We start from the raw sequence: 12,494 nt of genomic DNA on the forward strand, positions 1-12,494 counted from the left end.
TGGCTAGTGACTTAAATCTTTGGAATTTCCATGGTTTAAATACTGTAGATGATTCCTAAGAACTTGCCTTTTCCATGCTATTGCAATTCCTCAAGGATTTCTGGCAAACTCTCAGGAAACCAACCAAAAAACTCCCTAGTGGGTGAGGAGAGCATGCGCGTATGCTTCAAGCGGTTCCATTGCTTAGACGGATTAATCCAAGTGCGATGCCTCCCATTTGGGACGTGGTTCGCGAGTTTGCGGACTAATCACACTTATCAGGGAACACAAGTAGCAGACAAACATCCCTTTCAGAAATGCAACTGACAAATGGATAGACAATAATCGACAGGGCATCGAAAGCCCAATTTTAAACAAAATACCCAAGTGAAACTACTTCAATCAATAGATATTTTGCATTGAACATTACAAATCCATAACAAACAGGCCAATAAATCGCATACAATACTGTAAATGAATTACTCGTTGTAATCTTGTTTCCGCCATAGTATTGCCTGGTGTCATCAGCTATAGTGACACGCCTCTAACAATCTTCTAGGTCACATCTGAATAATGTTGAATTTTAGGGAAGTATATTCCAATGGGATTAGTCTTGTTCAATTAATTTTTTTTTTATGTTTTTTAATTAACAGGATGTATACTACTGTAGTTTCCATTTGATTGTCATAATAATATGAAAGAAAAAACTACTCCTAAAATTATTCTACATTTAAACAAATTACATAGTTCACCACATTCAACCAAAAAATCTAAAACTAAAATTTTTCCTAAAAGGTTAAACAATTGATGATAATAATTTGTGAAAGGAATAATTTATAGAAGGGAAGTCTTCAACAGCTAATTTTGACCATTTTCCGCGAACCAACCTATTTTTTATCACATGTATTGGCAGAAAGAAGGCCAAAGACCTGAAAGTGTAAAATTATGTCATCCTGAACGATGATCTACTGCTCGTCCAGTCTGCACAAACTGCCTCACAAAAAAAATTGCAGATTCATCACGAGAAGTATCATGGCGACATAATGTCTACACACCCGTTTGTCATTGTTGGTTGGCAAGATTTGCGATTATCAACTTTCGTGAATGTTTTTTTTATTCAAATTGATCATGAATGTAACAAGTATTGGTTTAAAAAACTAGAGCTCTCACCAGTTATCAGAGTAGATTATGTTTTAGTTATAACTAAACCGATTGCCCCCAGGCCCTCTTCACTTTTAACAGATCGCACACAATTATTTGAATTTTTTGCAAAGGATGCCAACATAAGCTACACAAAATACTGGGTTAATGTATAAATTAGTCAAAACATCAAATTAGTTATGAAAGAAATTCTATTAACATAGATTTGTTATTCTGATTATTAGTTTAGTTATTCAAATTGTGTTCTTCATTTACTGGAAGATTGCCAATGTGAAAATGAGGTGCAATTGAACATAAACGGTTGAACAATACGATTCATGTTTTACAGAGTCGAAACATTTCTTAAAAGGTTGAACAAAGTATACAGCTTTGTCTGGTTTTCTTTAACCGTTTCACGTTTTGAAAACATCTAGCAGATTCGCAATTGGTAGGTTGCTTAATTTTATTCCAAGTGTGAACTCTCTTGACTTCCTTAATTACTTCGCCACAAATGCAACGCGATCTGTCCGCACGATTACCTCAACTCACAGGTGTCAAATGCAAGGGGTCCCCGACCCACACAAAGAGAGGCCAGCGTATGGCGCGCACAACCTAGCCGGCCGATAATATAATCTGTTTACCTTTGCTATGTCATCCTTAATTTCCTGTATGGTCTGTGGTTTTCCTCCTTTTTTCTTCTGTGTTCCTTTTGCCTGTAGAAAAGAAATAATGATCAAATTAAGAAATCATTACGGACCAGTAACGTCTGCAGAAACTCAATTCGCAACTGTTCAAGCGCAGCAACGAGAGCGGGAAAAGGGTCACACTGTTGTCATAGTTACTTAACTTATAGTGCTTATTTATGGTCCAATACCATTTTCCGCAATATACCGTTTAAGAACATAAATCAGTCAAAACAGTATATGTAGCTATATGATGACCTAATTGACAACAGAGTACAGCAACTGTCAAAGATGTGCTCGAAATCAATGTTAATTCATGTGTGCAAACTGACTTTTAAAACATGAACACTGAATGAGTATTCACACTTTAAAACATAGTCTAAAAAATGTCCAACAAACACATGCATACAATTAGCCAATTTTATTTCGGAATAAATTCCGTATAAAACTGACAAGGAAATAAAGAAAATCAGATCAAGCATCCATCATTGATTGACTAAAGCCGACCCAACAATGTTTTATTTATTGTTTATAGAAATAGGTCCAGGTAGGGGCTCTGCTTAAACTTGTCCCAGTAGAGGACATACTGGTTCCTCTTTCTATTGTACTATCTAGAGAATAGAGAGACCATTTTAAAGGGCTTACTTGTCTGTATTATTAAATAAAATCTATACATAACAAGGGTTTAATAAGGTCAAATTGTTCAGACTATTAACTTCACATGTTAACATATTCAATTTTACAGATTCATTTGTGCCCCATTTCCTTTAGTAAATTATTTTCCAAGAAGTTTAATTTATAATAAATGGCACCCACTTTCCTGGAACACTGACAATAGACTGCCTTTTTATAAACAACTTTCTTTTGCAAGAATTTTCAATAAACAATTTCAATGTCGTCTTTCAGAAACAATTTCATTAAAAAAAAAAAATTGAAGATGAAAACCAAAGAAAAACAATAGCAAAAAAGTAAAGGTTGCATAAAAATACTTTTAAAAATTAAATTTAAATCAATTTAGTAGGCAGAATGTTTGCAAGAAATAAGAAACTCTACATTTATCGGCCCAACCCTCCTCAACAATATATTCTGGTAGTCTGGTTAATCTCATCGAGGACCTTAGATTGCGAAAAATCGTGTTACGCATTGCAACAACTGGATGGACGAGTATATACACACGTACTACTCTTGAAATCAAGCGTTAATTTTCCAAAGTCATGTCAGGTGATGTTGGTATTGGTCCAAATTATTATAGATGATCCGATAACACAGGTGTTTATGTTGTTGTATAAGACAAGTGATGAGTATTTTAAGTCTCTTTGGGTATACTCCCCTATTGAACAGCATTAATCAATCTACAGAGTCATACGGGAATAATTTTGTACAGAAAATATGTAAAAATTGTCTACAAAAGAAAAAAATGCAAAGTGTAAGAAAAATGACTCAAATTGTGTCACATTCTAAAAAAAGCCACTTAAAAAAAATGATACGGTCATTCAAACGCATACCAGTCCCAACGGTAGAATTACCGCAAGTCGTAATTGTACCTAATTATTTATTTATTTATTTGTTGACAATGCAATCGGTGGTACCCACGGTGCGGTCCAAGAAACAACACAGAATATATATATGAAGAATTCATATCGAATTTACAATTAAATCATTAAATAAAGAAAAGCAATATTTTCAACAAGTGACCTAAATATATTCGTAAACCACACAATCAAAAAACATAAATTAAATTAAAACTGATCTTGCGCCGACAACTTTGACAAAACGCACGGCCAGCTTCAATATTCAAAGCGTGAAATCAAAAACACATGGTCAGCGTTATTAAAACATCAGAGGCCAGATTGATAAATGTTATTACATATCACATTCAATATTTCTGGATGCATTGTCCAATAATGTAGTCCATGGAAATACATTTTGGAAAGCTTTAATGAACTAGTCAGAGGAAACACTTGTGATTTTTCATTGCAGAATTGTGCCACTAATGTCCAATGTCATGTTATTTATTAATTTTCATTTCTCTAATTCTTTAATTTCGTCTGTAAGTAATACAATCAATATGCAATTGAAATAAAGTATAAAGAAATGTATAAACTTGGTCATGAGAAAGGCTATAATTTTCAAACTTATTGGCTACTCTGCGTACCTTAACATTCACTTCTTTATGTTTGAATTTGTATAATTTGTTTGTGTAATATACAATAAACAACAACAAAATGAAAGGTTACAATATTGTAAATTAGGCAACAGCTATACAAAAGATATTTATATCTTTAACACACAATGTGCCTTTTATTTTCATAAGAAATTTAAACGAGTAGAGAGAGCTGTCACCACCAATATTTCACACTAAGTTTTTTCAAGACAGTTTTAGAAAGGTAGTGGAGAAAGTGGGTTTCGTGGTAAGCATCATATTATACTTGGCAATCTTTATAGACAAGGATGACTAGTGTTTTCTTAACTAAGAGATTCCCCAGAAAAACATTCTTACACATTTTAACGACAACTGAGTCCACTCTTAATTACAGGTGAAAATTACATTACAGCCAATTACTGTAATGTACGACACATGTACTCTGATGGACAAGACGGACAATGCTTTCAACTAATTAGCATACATGTGTTGTATTTAAATTAGAATTACAGAATAATTATCTATTTCACATGTCAATGTTCTAATGCTATACTTTAAAAACAAGCATTCATTAAAATCTAAATATATTAGGGTAAAAAAAATGATTTTTTTTTCCTTTACAATATTTTTGGCTTTTATGTGTTTTCCTTTCAAATATCTAAAAATGAGTTTGTTAATTGTTTTTGACAAATCAAAAATTTAAAACCAAAATTACATTTTGAAATAACTTTGAAGGCCAATAAGAAATGAAATATTCAGCAGAAAAAGAGATAAGATTAATCTCTACTCACAGGAGAATAAATGTTTAGATTTCTGCCGATTTTTTTTTCAGAGCAACATTAAATGAGACGGTGACGGGTTAAAATAATATTTATTTACGGTCAAATATTGCAATCCCATTAGAATAAGAAATCTACTTAAATCATTCAAATGGCAAAATTCTGCGTATGTTTTATTTCAGGATGTGTACTTGGCCTATATATAAATTGGATAGCAAATTAATATTCATAATATATTAGTAATTAATTAAATCATCATTTCAACTACTTTTTTCAAAAACTAATGGTTAAAAATAAATCAAAGATTAAATTGCTTTACTACTAAATCTAAGGCTTGATTTAAATACTGGCTCTTACAGAGTTATTAGGTTTAAAAACCATGCCACAACTGTTTAATAGTGTATCTTATTAAATATTTTTCCTCAAGAAATGTTTAATATGTCAAAAATAATTTTTATCTTTTTCCAGTCTTAATTTCCATAGACTATTGGTTTGGTATTGACTAGCTCAGTGAAATAGGAAGGGAGAATAGTTGATGGTTGATAGCCAACACCTTTTATAACAAATATTACTTGTGTTTATAGTGATCAAACCACTTGTCAAAAACATACAACTTGTACCTGTACTATATTGATACAATTTAGCAGTTATGTCAATCATGAATTTGCTATTTTTATTTATTTATACTGGGCCTAGTTATGATCAGTGGCTGTGAGTGTACTTGTGTACTTGTATACCGGGGTAACCCCCTACTCGTCTGGAAAGATGTACTAGGTCCATGAGCTAGATGCGTACACCGGACCTACGGTTTATAGTCCTTATCTGAGAAGACTTGGAACAAGTTAGCCTCGAACCCTTGCCGATGTTATGGCTACGCAATTAACCGCTCGGCCACTCGAATGTTACAGTTTGAACCCCCTATACTGTTCTAATGTTGTCAAAGTTTTACCTTCTATGCCCCATATACTAGCTTACCTTAGCATCTCCTCCTCCTGGAGTTTTTACTTCTGTTTTTGATGCTTTACCATTCATCTTTGTATTCTAAAAGACAAAAGACATTTGAATTTATCAATTTTTTTATAAACCTTTCATTTATTGTGCCTCAGTTTTTCATTTTATTTAATTCACGAATAACGATAAACCTACAAGGCATTAAAAGCGGAAATGGGAAAACACTTTAATATCCTGTTTATTGATTGTCTCATTTCTATAATTAACTTTTAAGAAAATTAATTAAATCATATCAGAAACCATGTGTGAAATATCATAAGCATTTTGTAAAAGTCGACATTACTTGCAAATTAAACATGTATAAATAGAAGAATATCAAATTATGTAAGATATTAATAAAATGACATTTCGTAATATCAAGGTTGTTTCGCTATTTTTGGAAATTTAAATTATTTTTTTTTAAATTAACAGTGATAGTGAGTGCCACAGGATAAAAATAAATTTATCATACATTTAAATAGATTTTAAAATTTTAATAAAAAAAAATACCTATAAATATAAAATACTATTTCTACATTTACAGGTAAATCATATTGAGTTAGTATAGCATTTGCAATATTGGATTTAAAATTTAAACAAAATATAAAAAATTAAAATCTGCTAACACTAACAGTTACATAAAAGTAATAACATTTTTTTTAATCTTTTTTACATTTAAATTCCATATTTATTTGTATTGTGGATAGACTTTATTTTAAGAACAAAAAACGGGAAAAAAAACTATGCACTATAATGCATGAGTAATAAATACATAAGATATTTGGCTAAATTAATATTTTATCAACTAGAGCAACATAATTTAATATGAACTGTCAATTGACACAGTCCCTCGACTCTTATACGGATTTAAACCATCATGCTGGACTTAGTTAACTATTTGATTTAATAGACTGAATTATTATAATGACATTTGATTTAATACTTAACTAGTAATATTATACATTGACAGTCAATTATATTAAATATTGATGTTATTAATATAAGACCAGTGCCAATTATCTAAACAAGACTATTAAATGTACTAACAAATGTAAGCATCCCAATGGCATATACATTCCCTGTGGAAGCGGTTCATTTTCCATGACTGACAGATTGCATATCCGCTAATCATTTGTCAAGAGGCTGGACATAATCCACAAGATTAAGTAAGTAGTCAGCGTAGTAGATGTAATTGTGCGTGATGAAACTGGGTGGCGATACCCACCTTCAAATTCTTCATCCCACCCTAAAACATTTTTTAAAGTTAAATTTTAACGCCGGAAACCTCTATGCGTAAAGTAATATTTTATGGTTTACAGCAAATTTTTGTTTTTGAAATCCATCCTGTTTAGGTTTATTATAAGTAAGGTTATAATCCTTTCATTCAACACATCTTTGATTAAATGAAACAATTTTTTGTTCATAAATATATCAAATTGCAAATACTACCTGACAGTTTTTAATAAAGAATTTTGTATCTCAACAATCCTCATCTTTGATGCAAACCATCATCATATCATAATGTGCCATAGCTAAATTTTTATAAAATATCTGAAACACTTATGAAATTTTTATGATTATTATTTATATATCTAACATTAGCAAATGATATGTCACTGTCAAGAAGCTGTTTATTTGTCTTTTTCTGTTTAGGGGTTGGTGACGTATAAAGACAACTTTTAATTCTATTTCCAATCCCTGTAAATGTATGCTTGGGTTTTTTTTATTGGACTGTTTCAAATAAATGTGAATGAAATAATATATATTGTGTAGTAAATGACATAACCCTATGATATCATAAGACACATAGAATGTGTATTATCCAAATGTATTTGCTCATTCTGCGGCACATTTCCTTCATGGGTTAGTGTTCGAGTCTTGGGACAAATACACAAAGGACATCAAATATAAGGAAGCTTACTGTACAATTCTGAAAGGAAGTCGTAATGTTTCTAATTCAAAATGGCAACATTTTTTACTTGATTACGACAGATGCACAAACGTGTCACTTTATAGACATATTTACAGGTTCGTAGAAAAACAAATTTCTAATCAAAATTTATCAGACTAAAGGAAATAGATATGGAAAAAAATAGTAAGACATACACACATTTAAATTAGTTGATAAATTACTACGGTTGCATTTTTTTTTTGTACAATTGGCTGTCCTTGTGGCTTATGATGACCAAAAATCAAATGCGCAATTTTTGAATGGAATTAACTTCTACAATCTTTTAAAGTTTTTATATTTTAAATACAGTAGAACCCCCATTAATAATAATAATATATACGAATTTGTAAAGCGCCAATTCCAGCAACAAGTGATCAAAGGCGCTGTGGACTTAGATGTTACATCTTTTCAACAACATTCTTCTCCTCTAAGGGTCATCGGCAGCCATTACGTCTGTCTACGTATCTAATAGAGGTGTCCTAAAGCAGGAATTTTACTGTATAAATGATATGAATAAATCCTTTAAAAACTCAACATAGATACAATGTAAGAACATGAGCTATGTGAACAATCTGTTGACCAGCGACCAATTCTTCAGTTCTTCCTTCACGGTCTAGATATAACCCCAAGATTATGTCCAAGTCTCTGATAAGTGTCAGCTGACAGCGCTAACTTCTAAATCACTCTCCCTTCCTTCTATTACACCTACTGCAAGTCATTTTATATCTGAAGACATTTAAATGCCTTAAGTTCAATCTCCTCTCCGGTCATCAGGCTCAAGTCCCTAGGTACAACGGTCACACTAATTGCTAAGGTGTGAACTGTGCTCTCCGCTAATTTACAAAGTTCACACGCTCACTGTCAATTGATAAGTACCTTACTCTTACTAAAAATAATAAAAGCACAAAAGCGGTCTTAAAAATAAATATTTAATGAAAAAAAATATACTTTACTAAACAAAATTTAAAAAAAATGTGAATAGTTTTATAATTGAAAAAGAAATACAAGTCTAAATGAAAGGCTTTGGAAAAAGTGTGATGTCTTGGCTAAAGCACATTGGACATTTTTTTTAGTTAGCAATTAGTCTTACATTCACTTGAATGATGACTAGGACTGTTTAAAGCACCTTTGGTTGGTCCCAACATTGACCAAGGGCTTCTCTAATCCAGTGCCCACCTTAACCAGAGGAGAGGCATAAGCCAATACGTCTGAGGCAGATACTACTGTAGATGCAGGGGCTGCCATAAGAGTCAGCAGTGCTGATTTCAATTGCCTAATGGGACCCCAGCTCCATATACAGCACCCGGTATTCCCAGATCGTCTCCCATCCAAGCTTTAACCGGGCCCAAAGTTGCTTAACTTCGGTGATCTGACGAGAACCGGTGTTTCAACGTGTTAAGGCCGTATAACACACACATTGGACAACCCTAACCATAAAGTGTGGTGTCTAGGGCTAAAGCACATCAGACAATCCTAAGGAGAAAATATCTGGTTTCCATCAAAACCAGCAAGAACCTATGAAGTGCATTCCCCATTTCACTTTCATTTCTAGGCCGCTTTAACAGAGAGTGGAATAAGAGGAATGACTGGGTTTTATTACTTATCTAGCCTCAGCAGATATCTTCTGGTCAGGCTTGATGATGGAACCTGAATTATGGTCATTTCCAATCGCTTTAGGCTTAAAATAATCTATGTACAGAATAATTGTGGTTACACATTTCTTCCATAGGTAAGTTTTGCTTTAAAATATTTAAAAAATAACAGGTGGATGTAAAAAAATGATACTGACGTAAGTAAAAATAATCAAGAGTGATAACATGCACATTACATACCACTTTATTAAAACTAAGACAAATTGATGCTAATTGTTTACTTTCTTTAGTTATTTTTTCTCCCAAATTCACTTGTTGAATTGCTGATACAAAGGTGATACAAAAATGATTAAGATAGGGAATCACATTGAAAGAATTCATTTTTCTAATACCAAGATAAGGAGTTGGTTGAACTACGAAGGAAATAGTAATTGAACAAAACTGCACAATTCTGTTTCCAGTTAAGAAGTGCTGATAAACAAAAAGCACAAAGTATGTTTTGCATTGACAGCCTTAATGTACCCTGGGAATAGTCTGGAGTGGCCGATTCTCGGGCAGTTACTAGAGATTGACCAATCACAGCCGTGGGGGTAATGTCATTGCTGGGAGGCTTCAGTGTCAGAAAAAACTCAGATCAGGAAATGCGATTTTGATCTGAAACGTTAAGTCCTGTTCGACAATGCAACAACAGGCTATAAATCGTTGGAGAAATTATTTTTAATTTGCACGACATATGCACACACTTCTGTTGAGAATTAACGGGGTAGACCAAGATCTTGTGAACAAATATGACATCAAACTTTTCTGATTAACAAACAAACTAGGTTTATTATTAGTATTTAGTTCCCAAGTGGGTACAAAACAGTGCAATAACTTCACCCAATAAGTGCTACATTAAGCGAGAAAATGAGTTAATTGCAGGGCCATAAAAAAACCGTTAAGACTAGCGCCCATACTGTATTCATTAACCCACAAACAGAGTCCATTAGAATGACTATTAGTAAATATCCTGACTTATTTATGTAGAGAAAGCAAAAAAAGTTAATAACAAAATATAGGTGCAAGGTGAAACTTTACATGAAAACACCATTCTAACCACCTCCACCAATTTAGGGGAGAAATCACGCTGAAGATTAAAGTTTTAACTCGGATTCTAACTTTTTACATAAATATTTTATCAATATCAAAATTAATTAGTTTATAGTTTCTGCAGTTTAAATCAATATAATTTAACAGAATGCCTAATTGATATACTGTACGTTAGAACAATACATCAATTTTGACATGAATCCTTAATTCAATTACCATTATCGTAATTAAAACAACATAATGAACATCAAACATCATAAAGTTCAACATCACATTGATTTGAACAATTCTTGGATGGAAATGGAAAGAATAGCAAAGGACAGACCTACCCCACACTCCACCCCCTTTTTTTCTATTCTTCTTCCCTATCTCTACAACACAAAAAGCCAATTTGTTATTTTAAACAATTTTTAATCTGAGGAATGAATATTATTAGGAAATATCCTTAATATTTGATTTCAAGTTTAAAATTAATCTATTTCACGTTATTTTTAGATTCCCAAATGATTATTATTTAAGTAAAAAAAAAACATTTCATTCCGGTATGAATCATGACTTTTACCACAAATACTATAAACTATGAATGTAATGCATTAACTAGGAAAACATACCAGAACAAACTAATGGATTATGAATAATGATAGAAAACTGTCAAGAATATTAACAGACCTACTGGAACATTAATTGATATCTAGTTGAAAAGGAAGATATCACTTTCTCTTAAGATCTAAGATTCAAGAATGATATAAAACTTTCAAGAATATTAACAGACCTATTGGAACATTATTTGATATCTAGTTGATCAGGATCTCTTAAAGGGGGATTCTGGGTTTAAAATTGCTTTTAAATATCGTTTATTTATTAAATAAAAAATATTATAACAATATAGACATGTCAGAATGAAGAAGTAATAACGAGAAATTTAAAAAATTAAATTTCATATCCATTTTAGGGTAAATTCATGGAAAGTCTGTTTTTTAGCAGCTTAGGGAAGCTCATTAATATTCATGAGATATTCACAAAATCACGTCATCAGTGGATTCCAAACTCGCGACGTCATGTACAGTGTGTTTGTCAACTAATTTACATCCCTCTCCCCTGTCAAACGACAACCACCCGATCATTGTGAAATACATTTTTTGTAGATTTTCTAAGCTAGGCCTAAAGTGTAATAATAACAGTAGTAGCATATATTTATTTGACATTTAATGAAATACAAAATTTAGTACAGATTATATATAGATTGTATACAGTTATACTATTTTTATACCTCGAATAGTACAGATCGTATTATCGGCTTCAAGTACTAGGCTAGGCCTAGCCTAAATTATTTTTTGTCATGGGTGAGAGCCATTCTGACTAGGGATTCCATGCCACGATGGCTACCCTACGTTTTACATTGGGGCCCATCATGGGCCTAGCTAGCCTACTAGTACTACTAAACGATTGGCCCATAAATAACAAAACTCAGTGGATCCAAACCCATCCTATCAACCAAACAATCTAAACCTAAAACGTTCTACAAAATCGGCTGTAAATATTGAGGCAAAACAAGGTCCGATCGCCGTCCGCACGTATGCCTATGGTGTCCCGATCGTAGGCCTAGTTTACTCTCCAAAAAAGCGGATACTGCATCAAGCAAGTAGACCAGGTAGTAGGAAGGAGACCTGGCCGATCCGGCCCAGTTAAAAATTGAGCTAGCTAGTGTAGTAGACCCTATGCGAATTGATACTACCAGGCCTTTTACTATAGGCTACACTTGTTAAAATTAGCAATACTTATGTTTACAAATATTCCAACTCTCTCATTCGAGCTATATTATCTATACCATTCCGGTAGGTCGAGTCGACCTTCAATCAAATACTGTACATCGTTCATGTGATTATAGACGGGGTATACTCGACCCGACCAGTTTGGTATTGTATACTGTATCTGCTTATCACGTGACGATGCCAGGCATGGGCAGAGAGAGCACGTGTATCGTCGTCTCGCTCTCCTCGCTCAGGAATGTATACGTTACACTTCATTGATTTTGAAGGCTTTCCCTAAGTCAGTGCGAAAATCGGCAAACGTAAAGTGCAAACATATCTAAGTTTTCACTGTTTTGATAAATTTTCATAGAAAATTGACTTCATAAATGGGAAGACC

The 12,494-nt window shown here is 32.8% G+C and overlaps 1 protein-coding gene across 5 annotated transcripts in view; it reads right to left on the bottom strand.

Moving 5' to 3' along the window:
- LOC144838076 (nucleoplasmin-like protein ANO39) overlaps window positions 1–12,494 on the bottom strand; it is a 37,297-nt gene that overhangs the window by 9,327 nt on the left and 15,476 nt on the right. For all 5 annotated transcript variants that reach the window (XM_078693431.1, XM_078693430.1, XM_078693428.1 and 2 more), the window contains 2 exons: window positions 5,700–5,765; window positions 1,761–1,832 (listed from right to left, as the gene is read on the bottom strand). In XM_078693431.1, the coding sequence (XP_078549557.1) occupies window positions 1,761–1,832; window positions 5,700–5,765 (138 nt within the window). The remainder of the gene's footprint in view (window positions 1–1,760; window positions 1,833–5,699; window positions 5,766–12,494) is intronic.

Source organism: Antedon bifida, chromosome 3, assembly GCF_963402885.1.
Source record: "Antedon bifida chromosome 3, ecAntBifi1.1, whole genome shotgun sequence".
Lineage (NCBI taxonomy): Eukaryota > Metazoa > Echinodermata > Crinoidea > Comatulida > Antedonidae > Antedon > Antedon bifida.